This window comes from Typopeltis vanoorti, chromosome 13 (assembly GCF_054136105.1).
Source record: "Typopeltis vanoorti isolate ZY-2024b chromosome 13, IOZ_Tvanoo_1.0, whole genome shotgun sequence".
Taxonomy (NCBI): Eukaryota; Metazoa; Arthropoda; class Arachnida; order Uropygi; family Thelyphonidae; genus Typopeltis; species Typopeltis vanoorti.
The window spans coordinates 27,737,538-27,752,679 of NC_143561.1; the positions used below are offsets into that span (position 1 = coordinate 27,737,538).

General features: G+C 35.3%; 1 protein-coding gene across 1 annotated transcript in view; it reads right to left on the reverse strand.

Annotated features, from left to right (window-relative positions):
• LOC150100010 (scavenger receptor class B member 1-like) overlaps positions 1-15,142 on the reverse strand; it is a 135,795-nt gene that overhangs the window by 97,342 nt on the left and 23,311 nt on the right. Inside the window, exon 4 of the mRNA XM_090402579.1 lies at positions 5,696-5,896. Within this exon, the coding sequence (XP_090258705.1) occupies positions 5,696-5,896 (201 nt within the window). The remainder of the gene's footprint in view (positions 1-5,695; positions 5,897-15,142) is intronic.

Sequence of the window (15,142 nt, forward strand, 5' to 3'; positions counted from 1 at the left end):
ATCCTGATCCACCCATTCTTGAATTTTGTCTTTAACCAACTTTTCCAATACTTTTACCACTACTCCTGAGATGGTGATTGGTCTGTAATTCAATACTGCAGTTTTAGAGCCACCCTTATGCAAAGGAACCACTTTGCCTAACTTCCACTCCCTAGGGACAATACCAGAGTTCAAACTTAAATTAAATATCCAGGTAAGAGGGGTTGACAATTCATTTGCACATTCACGCAACACCCGAGCTGATATTCCATCTAAGCCTACCGCAGTGTTTGCATTTAAGTTTCGCAATATATTTAATACCTCTGATTCTTTAGCTTCAATTCTCACATTAGGTATTGCTATAGGTATAGAGATATCCTCACTTGGGTGATAGACTTTTGAGAAGTGATCACTCGGTAACTCGACTATTACATCTGATTTTGTCACCTCAATACCATCAGCACCCACTAAGGTTATCCTTCCGAAGTCATTCTTCCTCTTACTTGCCACATAGCGGAAGAACTCTTTGGGATTACCCTTGATCTCTTTGGCTAAGGTCTTCTCATAATCTGATTTGGCTTTTCTTACTATGCTGGTAACCTTCCTAGCTTGAGCCTTGTACTGCACATGGGTGTCCTGATCGCCCTTCTCCTTGTAAATTCTCCATAACATTTTCTTTTTTTTCTTTGCTCTTTTCTCTAAATTTTTCCAAAATACAAAAATATTTTGGAAAAATTTAGAGAAAAGAGCAAAGCTAATAATAATGGCAAATATCTATTGGATTTCTGCTCTGGATATGGACTGGTTATTACTGCCACCATGTTCCAACATAAAAATGTGCACAAATTCACATGGAGAGAAGAGGCAAGGAATAAAAAAAGTCTCAATGACTGATATTGTTGAGAGTGATATTTTCTCCCTGGTGCATGACCAGAGTCTACAGAGGATTTGAAATTGATCACTATTTAGTCTTCAGCAGGATAAAATTGAATTTCATATTGAAAAGAATAACATGTAAGAAAGTTTTAAAGAGAATAAAAGTTAAGCAGCTCTCAGATGTGAACTGTAGACTAAAATACACAGAGTTTATTGAAGAAAAAATTAAAGAGTTTGAGAACAGGAACCAAACCTATGAGATTCAGTAGCAATCCTTGAAGAAAACCTTGATTGATTCTGCCACAGAGGCATGTGGTGAGATAGTTTGCAAGGATAGAAAAATCAGAACTCCATGGTGGACACAAAAAGTTAAAGAGGCAGTGATGGAAAAGAAAAAAGCATATCAAAAGTTCCTGGCAAATAATTCAACTTGTGCTCTGAGAGAATACAGAGACAAATGTAAGAAAGCTAAATAGTGTGTAAAACTAGCTAAACAAAAGTCATGGGAGGACTTTGGCAAGAACATAAAAAATAAATATCAAGAAGGTGGCAAAATATTCTGGAGGTTGTTGAAGAAGCTCAGAAATGGAGTGATGAGTGCTGTCAAAGGAATTAGAGATGATAAAGGTGATATGAAAACAAGAGAAAAAGATATCATTGAAGTATGGAGTAATTACTTCGAAAAATTGCTAAATGAAACAAGCAGTGATAGCACAGTGGTAAAAAACACTCAACAGGCATACAGTCAGGAATACATATCCATACTTGAAGTAGAAAAAGCCATCAAAGGCTTGAAACGTGAAAAGGCAGCAGGAGTAGATGATGTTCGACTCAGAAATGGTGAAGTATGATGGTATAAAAGTCTTACAGTGGCTGCACTGCATAGTTCAGAAAGCCTGGACAGAGGGATGAATTTCCATTGACTGAGTAGATCACTAATAGTACCCATATATAAAAAAGGGAAATAAAACTCAATGTGAGAATTACAGAGGTATTTCCCTACTGAGTGTTCCTGGCAAGATCTATGCAAGTATACTTGAGAAACGGGTGAGAAGAATTGTGGAAGAATTTGAAAGTTAAGCACCAAGCCCATAAATTTGCTCTAAATATTGGGTTAAATGCTGATTTTCCAACTAATGGCAGCATACGAACGACATGTAAAAACTCAATTCGATTATGAATGTCCTGACAAATCAATTACTAATTTTGAGCGACAGTTTAAAATTAATTTTTTTAATGCAATTCTTGATTCAGCAATAACATCAATTACTGAGAGATTTGAACAGCTAAATAAATATAAATCAATTTTTGGGTTTCTCTTTAACATCATAAAATTCCAGACATGTACCCTCAAGGGGTGTACAGGATATGATACTACTACATGAAAAATTTACGTCGTTACTAACTTCCTATCTACAATTTACCTCCAAATCAGTCTGTTACTTGTCACGACTCCAACATCAGATCTTATATTACTATCATCTAAGGCACTTTGTATCGTATCAAACCACCTATATCTTGGTCTTCCTCTGGGTCATTTTCCTGCCAACTTGGCAGTGTTCTCTGCCAAGTTGACATGAAATTTGCCAAAGATTTTGCTAATCTTTCCTCGCCCATTCTGTTTAAGTGACCATACCACCTGAGATTAGCTTTGCTAATGCATTCCTGGATGCTGACAATGTCAAGTTCTTTCCTAATATCCTCGTTTTTAATATGATGTTGCCATTGATGCCATCTGTTCACGCCCCTAATCTTTCTCAGGACTCATATCTGCAGTCACTAGTCTTTGGTCAAGTGTTTTACTTCTGACCCAGCTCTCAGATCCATAAGTTAAAACTGGTTTGAAAACTGTCTTGTATACAGCTAATTTAGTGTTCAGAACTAATTTCTCTTATTCCATATGAATTTATTCAATTGACTTCCTATCAAGCTTTGTTGATTCTGTTGCCTATTTCCATATTTAATTTATCATCTTCACTAAAAATCGTGCCTAAGTAGCTGAAATGTTTTACTTGTTCCACAAATTCTCCATTCATAACACAGTTGACAATTTCAATGATTCTGCATATTTTCATTCTTTTTGTCTTTTTATTGCTGACCTTCATACCATATCTATTACAACAGCTATTCAATTTAGTCAGAGAATCTTGCAGACTTGTAGCGGATTTTTTTTAGAAGTATAAAATCATCTGCATAAAGCAGAGAGCTGACATTAACATCTCCAATGTTGATATCATGTTTAATACCACTTTCCTTCATAATGTGATCCATATAGATAATGAATAACAGAGGGGGGGGGGGGTAATGTACATCCTTGTCTCACACCAGATTCAACATTAAACCATCTTCCTGTACTTCCTTCAATTCTAACTGCTGACTTACAACTCAAATAAAGACTAAGTATTGCTTGATATAATGCCCCATTGACACCATATAACTGTAGCATATTGAATAGCTTCTTTCTTGGCACCTTGTCATATGCCTTTTCCAAATCGACAACACTTAAATAACAGATCTTTGTTATATTCCCATGCTTTCTCAACTATTTGTCATAAAGCGAAGATCTGATCATGACAGCCTCTATTTGGCCTGAATCCATCTTGTTCTTCATCAAGCTTTTCTTCTCAACCGTTTCTCAAGTATACTTGCATAGATCTTGCCAGGAGCATTTCTGGGCTCTGGTATCATCTATTCCTGCTGCCTTTTCACATTTCAAGCCTTTGATGGCTTTTTCTACTTCAAATATGGATATGCATTCCTGACTGCATGCCTGGTCTGTGTTTTTTTACCATTGTGCTGTCATCACTGCTTGTTTCATTTAGCAGTTTTTTAAAGTAATTACTCCATAATTCAAAGATATCTTTTTCTCCCATTTTCATGTCCCCTTTATCATCTCTAACTCCTATTACAGCAATCTCTCCTCCATTCTTAAGCTTTTTCAACAATCTCCAGAATATATCTTGCCACCTTCTTGATATTTATTTTCTATGTTCTTGCCAAAGTCCTCCCATGACTTTTGTTTAGCTAGTTTTATACAGTGTTTCGCTTTCTTACATTTGTCTATGTATTCTCTAAGAGCAAAAGCTGACTTATTTGCCAGGAACTTTTGATATGCTTTCTTCTTTTCCTTCACTGCCTCTTTAACTTTCTGTGTCCACCATGGAGTTCTGATTTTTCTATCCTTGCAGACTACCTCACTACATGCCTCTCTGGCAGAATCAATCAAGGTTTTCTTCAAGGCTTGCCACTGAATCTTCAAGGTTTGATTCCTGTTCTCAAACTTTTTCATCTTTTCTTCAATAATCTTTGTGTATTTTAGTCTACAGTTCACATCTCAGAGCTGCTCAACTTTTATTTGCGTTAAAACTTTCTTACATGTTATTCTTTTCTATATGAAATTCAATTTTATCCTACTCAAGACTCTCTTTAACATTGATAACTTAAAATTTAATAATGATACAGAAAAAAAGTTTGTTTCGACTTATAAATTGTTCTGTTTGATGGTGATCAAAAAGATATTTCAGCAAGATTTATTAGATTAATTAAAGATATTCTCTTGGAGGATATCTATCAAATAATTATTCTCCCAAAGAAGTATTAAATTATATTTGTTCAAATAACTGCATAAGTCTTTTTCCTAATGTGTACACATCACTACGAATTCTTTTAACAATCCCAACTACAGTTTCAAGTGCAGTTTTTCTAAATTAAGACTTATTAAAAATTATTTGAGGTCCACAATGTCCCTAGAGAGAGAGATTAGATGGCTTAGCCACTTTATCTATTGAAAGTGATATAGCCGAGGCATTAGATCTAGAAGAAATAGTCTTTTGCCGAAATTAAGGCTAGAAAAGTTTCTTTTTTTTAAATAATTAAAACTGTTAATTCTTAATTTAGATTTTTTCATATTTGTTTTGTCGTATTTAATGTGATTTATGTAATATTTATAAATTGTGTTAAAATTACATACTCATTATATAACAAAGATTTTATTTATTTATTCACTAGATTATATACATACATACACACACACACACACAATTTCAACCGGAGGGCAGAAATAAAATCTTGCCCACTCAAAAATTTGCTTTGGCCAGCGCTGCTTGAAGATCAAATATGCATCCTCAAAAGCTTCACATCCATCATCAATTTCAATGTAATATCAATGGTGTTACAATTTTAATATGCACTTCGCATCCATAGTAATATTGACATATGTATACGTCCTGGCCAGTAGCATGGTTGATATAATTTTTGTTCTAGGTGTTTATCAGAACTTTTCAGTCCCTACTTGTGTGTGCGTGCACACACATTTATTTATTTAATTTTTTTTAAGGTGCATAAAATTCATCTGTAAATGGGTAGTTTGATTCAATGACACTACTGTTAAAAAAATAAATAAAAAATATTTATTTCTGGCTGTATGTCTCATGGTTCCAATGAGACATACAGCCAGATAAATGGTCTACATATAACTACATAAATGGTCTACTTCAAAACACATTCTTGGAAAAATTCACATAAATTGTTCACTTATTTCAATCTTTATTTCATGCCTCCAACTAAGTTGGAACACCTAAGAAACTATAATCAAGTGCTCTAGATATAAAATTCTTCATAAAAATAAATAAATTTTTTATACGATTTCTATCAAATAATAAACTGTTTTAATATTTTTTTTTAAATTATAGGATTTTCTTTTATTATTAACTTAGTATAAAATACTAAGTCTATTAACTTATGAAAATAGACAAAATATGCATTAATCCCTACATATTTTTTTGTTTTTAAATCTGTTAATTTCTATAGAATGTTAAAAGATTCTAAAAAATGTATTTACCATAGAAAACCATCCAAATGTTGTAGTGGGAATTTCTATACCCATTTCACTAACTGCCATAAGAAGTGGATCTGAATAACCTTCAAATATCAGCTGTCGAATGGGCTTTTCAATAAACAATTTGCTTCCAGTCCTATTGAATATAGTGATATACAATTCTATAAACATTTCACCATAAATCTTCGAAGATGTGGCTGCTGCCTGAAAAGAAAAAAAGTATTCAATATTAAAAAAAAGAATAACATCAAATAAATTTTTTTTCACATCTTAATTAATATAAATGGCTGAATTGCAAATTGTCAGCCCATCCTCATTCATTCAGTATCTGGGTAAATAAAACTAATGAGGGTATGCACTATAAAAAGAAGACAAGGATTGAATATTACATTAGAAGCCCCAGCTGAATTTCACATTGGAATCCTTAAAACATGAAATGCAAGAAGATAAATGGAGAAGATGATATCTGATCAGAAATGATCAAATACAAAAAAGGTATGAAAGTTTTGGAGTGGCTTTATTGAGATCTAAAAAAAAAATAAAATAAAATAAAACTGAATGTGAGAATTACGAAAGTTATTTCATTCTAGTGTTACAGGTAAGATTTATGCAAACATACTTAAGAAGAGAAACTTGAAGAACAAGGCTGGTTCAGGCCAGACAGACAGATCACATTTAAAACAAACAGTTGAGAAATCATGAAAATATAACAAGGATCTTTAATTACTAATTGTATGAAGAGCCAAAGGTTTCAATTTGGCGACATGAACTTATTTAAGTTAAGGGATATTACATCCCATATTGTTTCTTAGCCAAATAAGAAACACAAAGAGTTTCATGCTGAATATAGAAACTATATAAAGTTCGGTGATTCCAAGCATAAGCAAATACCTGGATAGTGCAGCACCTGACCCATTTGGTAGTGCAAGCTGAGGCAACTCATAGTAAGGGTGGAGCAAGCTCCGATCACTATTCATGGTATTTACCCATAATGTGAACTTAGCTCCTAGGAACTGTATTACTGTTCTACATTATGAGAGAAGGTCACTACCCAGACCAGTTTCAACCTTTATTGAGGTCTCATCAGTGAGTAGGTAGACCTAGTTAATCACCACCCTTACTATGAGTTGCCTCAGCTTGCACTACCAAATGGGTCAGGTGCTGCACTATCCAGGTATTTGCTTACGCTTGGAATCGCCGAACTTTATATAGTTTCTATATTCGGCATGAAACCCTTTGAGTTTCTTATTCGGCTAAGAAACAATATGGGATGTAATATCCCTTAACTTAAATAAGTTCATGTTGCCGAATTGAAGCCTTTAGCTCTTCATATAACTGACGATTTTGAGTAGAAATGGGTACACATTCAAATTTTTTAATCTCGCACAAACGGCCACAATGCAACACTCAACAGGATAAAAGGCTGTCCTAAACAAAAAGGGAAGCTCTTTTCATGAAGGAATATAAAGTTGCAAACTTGAATGTCTTGTAATGTCTCAAAGACATTATCTAGATGATTTCACATGGGGAAGAATTATTAGAAAGCTTGCAGAATTACTGATATTGCCAGAGAGTTTGGAATCTCACACAGCATTAGATATGGCAGTGCTGGGGTCATGGTTTGTGGGAAGGCATTATGCTTAAAAGATGCACCAAGCTCCAAGTGCTGAAAAAAAAGGGACTATGACGTGAATGATATTACAATGTAGTTCTTCAACGTCATGTTCGATTGTTCTGTAGCCGAAGAATTTACTTTTATGGATGACAATGCCACACCACATTGTACACAAGCACTGGAGATACTTCTGGAGACAGAGGATATTAATCAAATCAAGTAGCCATTATGTTCCCCAGATCTCAACCCCAACATTCGGGAGACTCATTGCTGCTCGAAATTCTCCTCCAGAAAACAAACAAGGTCTCATCCTTGCTTGCTCTGAAGGAATGGACCAGTTAAGAACTTCTGAATCAACTGGTGCTAAGCAAGGTGCTACATTGTGAGCTGCATTGCAGTTTGGGGTGGACATATTCCATATTCAAATGTCTCTCAGCATAGTTTTCAGTAAACACTGTACATTATATCCTTAACCATGTTCTTAAGAAATTTGTGACTTTTGTCAAAAACATATTGCAATTTAATTTGTATAAAATTTATAAAACACATTTTTTTCGTGTAATATAATTTATTAGTATGCAATGCACACAATAAATTTATGTCCACATTTGGCTGTAGTCATGAAATTTTTTTTCATATACAGGTTATAAAATGTGGTTCATCCTTAGCTTCTGGACACCAGTTCATATGATATAAATGGGATATTTTAAGCAATGCAGTCTATATTTGAGTTGATTCATCAGTTAAAATTAAAGGAGCTGAAAAAAAAAAAAAAAAAAGATCATGTAAAATCGGGTATAAAAACTAGCGTGCACATTATTTCCTCTGTTATTCACCATCAATAAGGATTGCATTTCAAAGGAAAGTGGCATTAGGTCTTCATTCATTTCATATGGTGATTTAACAGCCGTGAGCACCCTTTTATGGGGAGGTATGGCACCACCTCAATCCCCCTATTTTTATCCAGGCTTGGACTGGCATAGCTGACAATTCAGACCTATTGCTAGAGGGATTGTCTTAAGTATTCCTGACTGTATCCGTGTGTGTTCACGGGGCCAGTTTGCATGATAAAAAACCCTGCTATCCAGGGCCAAAACTGGCTAACTTGGCTATGGCTGAGGAAGATCCTTAAGCGCCTCACGTTGTCGATGGGAATCGAACCTAGGACACTCCTTCCCCAGAAGTATGGTTGTGAAGCGCATAGCCACTAGGCTAACTGAGCTTAAGCATTAAGACTGATGTCAAAATACAAAATATCAAAATTGGTTCTACTTTATGCAGATCATGTTATACTTCTAAACAAATCCAGTTCATGTTTCCAGGATTTCTAATTTGAACAACTGTAACATATTGCAATGAAAATCAGATTAATACCAAAGATGGCAAGTTAAATATGGAAAAAGATAGCAGAATTGGAAAAGCTGGTACAGCATGGAGTCAAATGATACACCTCAGCTTGATGAATCCCTAGTATTTTGATTATAAAACCCACACATAGTAGTAGATACATCACATCCACCAAGTAAACATCACTCCTCTCCCAAGAATGAGATTATAAAAACCATACATAACCGGGTTATGTATGTTTTTTTTATGAACTTGATCTCACCAATCACTACACCCCCCCACAAAATATTAAAACCCTGTAACTGCAACCCTCCTCCTCTTCTTTAGAACAGAGATTACACAAAATCTATTACTATTTCATATATCTGGAGAATATTTGAAAAATTAACAAAAAATCCTAAAGAAATCTTACAGCCACTTATCGACTACATAAAAAATTAGCATCCCTTATCCACTTCAAAGATCATTTACATTCCATAGACTTACCAAGGCCTTTGCAGTTACAAACTGTCCTATGGCTAAACAGGCAGGACAGCCAATATCAATTTCTGAACATATGGACTATATCCATTTCCCCCATTACAGGCACTCTGGACTTGTTTACCATGCTTTGGACACTCACCACAAGACATACTAGAACAAAGCCACTCTTTTGCACTGCAGCAAAAAAAGAGAGAAGCTATTCCTGGAATCTGCCTCAGCCCTGAGAAACTTTCCAAACCTCAACAAATTTGTGTACACGAAACCTCCAAATTTGAGATGAACTCATCCTCAGATCAGCCCAATGGCCAAGATCATCCAAATTTAGCCCACTAGGACATTTAAGACTAGGCCTGACTGGAGTTGCCTTTGTCCAACCTCGTTTACCCTCATTCACATATCGTTTCTTTGTGATCCCTGATGATGCCAATGTAATGTTGCAAAATATAGAAAGTATGAATTAAAGTTATTATAATTAATATTTATTATACACTAATTAGTTGAAAAATAAGTTATGAATATCCAACATACAAGTCTTTCAATGAGAAATTAGTCAAAATGCTAAAGCAGTTGTATACAAAAAAAAAAAACTTATGGAACTAAAAGCTGGTTTAGAAAGAGAACAGTTGATCAAAAGACTGGAAACCAGATATGCAAGTTCTGAGAAAAATTAGGAAAGTAAATGGATGACATTGATCTCAGAATCATATCAAAAATAAAGATAACAGAACAAAACTTGTTATTAACATTCAAGAATGTGCAAGCAGAGCTAATCCCAAGTGACATGGTGACTTAAAAACAGAATGGGAGAAAAAAAAAGCAAAATTTTTTGCTTTTTTTGATGACAGGATGGGAAGAAAAAAAAGAGGAAGACCAAGATCATGGTGAATTGTGAAGTTAGGTGTCTTGAAGCACAAATCGTGAGAGAATATTATTATTAGCTACTTCATGGAGACAGACTAACCATCATGCCAAGCACTATCCAACATTCACACAGTAATTATCATACTTTGCTTTGAACTCATTCAAAGTCACACCCACAACAGACTCTGGCAACCTATTCTACTCACTCGCCACTCTCCAAGCAAAAAATCCAGTCCCGACACCCTTGCTAACTAACGCTTACTCGGTTTCCAAGAACGGCCCTAGTTCTCCCACCACCACCAGACCTGTTCTGAAAAATTTTCTCTGTATTAATGTTGAAAACACCCTTCAGTAATTTGTATGTCTCAATCATATCACCCCTTTTCTGCCTGTTGACCAATGTCTGTAACTCACAATATCTAAACTAATCATAATATCAGGAATATCCAGATGAAGATTAGAAATTTTATTTTCAAATCCATAGTGTTTAATATAAGTAGAAGTTCTTCTAGTAGCAAGTAAAGTAGCAAATAAATTGGAGAAGTAGTAGTTTAATGAACTTTCGGAAGACCATATAATTTAGGTGGACAATGAAAAAAGATTTCAAACTTTTTCTTCATCCCAATTAAAAACATTATCGATAAGAGAATGAAGACCATCTAGTTGACTAAAGGTAGGACTGATGCGAGTAGCTTAAAGTAGAATAGTCTCGAAGTAACAGACATTTTTCTATCGTATTCTCTTTGATCTTGAACAAAAGCTTTCCCTTGTCAGCTTCAGTAATTAAACTGTTATTCTTCAAGGACTTCAGCAATTGAAATTAAGAAAAATAACGATCAGGATGAGGAGTCCTAACACTAAAAAGAATTTTTGCATATTCAAAACAAATCCTATTAGCTGTTTAAAGAGAGGATCTATGTGAAAAAGCCCATAAGAGGTACCTGAGAAATGGCAAAATTATGTCCTTTTGATAAAACAAAAGTTTGTTAATGGACAGCCAGAAATATTTAAGATGAGTTTTTTGTGTTACAGAATTATGAGTACTGGTTCTAAAGTATCTTACAAGTGAATCAAAGTTGCACTTTAAATTATCATGAGAAGCATGCATTAAAAACATGTCGGTAAGAAGTTAATGAAATGCAAAAGAATAGTGTTCAAAATTTTAGTTACTAATACAAATTTTATACTGATCTTGATAGAATATATTTCCCTATTTAAGAGGGTTAAAGCTTTTATTATTATTATTCCTGATACCTCCAAGGAGTCTGAAGACTCATCGTGGGAGGACACCTACAACTGTCTCTACACCTAACCTCTACTACGAATCATCTCCATCAACGCCACCTACTGCCCACTTCCAACACCACCACAACTGGTATTTTTTTTGTCTGTAAATTATGTGTGTTCTGAAGGGCCAATTTGTCTGTATGTGAGATGAAAAACCCGGGTTTCCAGGTTTTTCATCCCTCATACAGAAAACCCTGCTACCTCCGTATGAGATTGGCTAACTCACCTTCGATTGAAATCGACCAGATAAAGATTCCTCCCATTGCGACAAGAATCGAACTTAGGCCTATTCCAATCGAAGGGCGCAATGTACCATCGTTCTTCCAATTGCGCTACGGAGGCGCTTTATAGCTTTGTAAAGTTGATAATTTAAAATGACCTGCTAGCCTTCGAGTAAATCCGATGGGCTTTAGAAGACCTATAATTTCTGAACAGGAAGGAATAACCAGAGCCATCTTTATAAAATCCAGAATTATATTTTAGAAATATAATTTTGTTAATGCATTTAGCATTCTAAAGTTCAACATATCTAGCACAATGTTTAGAAGTAGACTCTCCATAAAGTCTAGCGATTTATTTCAATAATGGATTCCATGAGTTGGAAAAATAAAAATAAATATATAAACAGAAGAAATATCACAAATGCATTTAATGTAAATTTTTTACTTAAAAAATAAGATGCCCATGACATTTATCTTCATTAAAGTTAAACAGTATGATAAGGATGAGTACTTGTTTTGTAGATCTGGAAAAAGGCATATGACAAGGTGTCCAGGGAAAGGTTTTCAAAAACACTACAGTTATATAGGGTAAATGGAACATTATACATGGCAATACATGGTCTATATTTAAGTTGTAAGTCAACAGTAAGAAGAATTGAAGGGAATAAATACAGAAAGATGGTTGGATGTAAAATCAGGTGTAAGACAAGGATGCACATTGTCTCCACTCTTATTTGTCTATATGGATCACATTATGAAAAAAAAGTGGCATTAAAATTGATATTAGAAATGGAAATATCAAACTTAGCTCTTTGTTTTATGCAGATGATGTACTCCTAAACACATCCAGTGCAAGTCTCCAGAATTGTTTAACTAAATTGAATAACAGATGCAACAAATCTGACATGAAAATAGTCAATAAAAAGACCAAAACTATGAACCAAGTCCACTCCATGAAAACCATCCCCCCACACTGTAACACCAACTCCTCTAAATTTCACTGTTGGCACTACACATGCTTGAAGGAATCTTTCTCCAGGCATTTGCCACACCCAGACCCTCCCATCGGACCGCCACATGGTAAAACATGATTCATCACTCCAAATCACACGTTTCCAGTTGTCTACTGTCCAGTGTCATCGTTCTTTACACCACTACAGGCAGCGATTAGCATTCACAGGAGAAATGTTTGGTTTATAGGCAGCTGCTCGACCATGGAACCCCATTCCTCTTAACTCTAGACACACACACACACAGTCAAGATGCTGGCTTTACAGTTAGTATCACTGTAGAGCTCCTGGGTGATTGTTTCACTCTATGTCCGGCAATTTCCATGAACCATCTTATTCAACGCTTTCCATCTGTCATTAAATGCAGCCTACCTGATCGTGGCTTTGTTGTGCCTTCACTTTTCCACTTCACAATCACATCACTAACTGTTGACTTGGGCAACTTGAGGAGGGTTGAAATGTCTCTGACAGTTTTCTTACTGATGTGGCAATCGATAACTAGTCCACATTCGAAGTCCCTGAGCTCCCTTGACCTACCCATTCTGCTCGTGCTTCTTATCACTGAAGAACACACACACAGCTCGTGCCTCCTTTTCTACCAGTAAGTGAGGTTATATTGACATCTAGACGTCAGTTTACGAATTACAGAGGGGTATCCGGATACTTTTAACCAGATAGTGTAGTTTGATGGCAGGAAAAGACCCAGAAGAAGACCAAGGTGTAAGTGGATTGATTCTTTCAGATGTGCCTTAGAAGAATGAAATGTTAGATAACAATATTTTAGTGCCGAAAAGTAAGGCTAATTTGGAGGAACGTTGTTCAGGGAATAATTAATAATAAAGTTAATTATGTAGTGCTGTCATAATAGCCTGAACACCCTTTGAGGATATATAAAGAAATTGATGATGACCAAAGTTATTTTTTTATTAAATAAATAAAAAAAAAAAAAAAAAAAAAAAAATTCTCTTTTGCTCAGTCTGCAGTCACTCACCAGCTGGCAAAATCTACTCACCACAAACAGGTGAGCCCTGGTCATCTGGATTCCATGGAGACAAGAAATCAGTCAAAAAAGATTCAGCACTTGCTAACTAAAATTATATTTGGTTGTGGAACTTTGCATATAAAGACAGACTGAAGCAGTGTGGGATTCAAAGTTAGGAAGAGAGGAGAGATATGTTAAAAACAAAAAAAAGATACTAAAGGTTCTTAGAATGTAGACATGGGAAACATTTTGCAGCAAATTCAAAGAATCTTTTAGAGGTCATACTAGAAAGCTGATTATAGGTGTGGCTGGGAAGAATGCAAGATCCAAGTTCTTTTCATAGCATATAGTGAGTGAATGGAATAAGTTGCCAGGGGACATAAGTATTTTTAAGGAGAGATATGATAAATACCAAGGAATTACACATTTCCAGAATCTCTCTCTTGATCAGGCCTCACTCCCTGGAAGCATCTATATATAAAAATTTTACCCGTTTCTCTCCTCTCCTAAACACACACACACATGCAAAAAAGGGGCTGTCAGGTCTTGCATCAGTAATGACAGGAAACACAGAAACTTTGCTTCAAATATGAAGTAGATATTATTTTTATGCACTTTATCCACGTAAGGATTGAATATTCACTTAAATTTAATACAAGATTGAAACTTCTGCAAAAGAACAAATGGTACCTGTTTAGGTGATCTCAGGGACAGTCAACTTGTTGATACCATGGAATAGTTGACAGGTCACTTTGCATAAATGTTCCTAATTTACATACTATTATATATTGAGTTTTATCCTTTATCCAAGTGTTAGCAAACAAAGTTTGCACTTGAAGTACTTTCAGGACTGGGACAACTCATGGTAAAGGTGGTAAGTTCTCATCACTTGCCTTAGTATATCTCCCATAATGCAACAAACATCTCCTTGAGGAGATGTATGATGCTATGCATTAAGGGAAAGGTCACTATCCAGTCCAGTTTCGAACTTCACTGAGGTCTCATCAGTGGGAGCCAGACACCCAGAAGTGGTGATACTAAGGCATAACACTACTGTCAGGATGGGTGAAGCACATGTGCTTTTCATATTACCCTTTGTCTGTGCTGGAAGTTGTTTCGGAAAGGAAGTTTTGTGAGCAATTAAGCTTGCCCACTAGGGGCAGTTGTGTTAGCTATGAACAGTTGAGAGTAGAATAGCCTTCGGTCTTTTGTATTTGTAGTAGTCTGTTTCATTGTAATTGACAGCTTGTACAATCAGCAGGTTTGAATGCGAATTGACTTGATGAAGAATTTTTCTGCGAGATCACGAACGAAGAAAGGAGGAGATGTATGGAATGTCGGTTTCTCAATGAATCTATGAATTTCTGATGAACCATGGGGCGTCTAGAATCATCCTTAGGCATTTATTTTGGATTCTTTGTAGTTTTAAAATGTTTGATCGTGACGTGCGACTCCATGCTGGTGAGGCATAGGTTATAACTGGACATATGACCATCGGGTAAAGTAGTAATTATTTTGTAAGTTCAGTTTGCTCTTACAGTTGATCATTAGGTAGAACTGAGCTGTTACTTTGCTTGTCTTGGAGCAAATGAGATTGATGTGCTTATTAAAAAGGAGTTTCTTGTCCAGTATTACCACAAGATA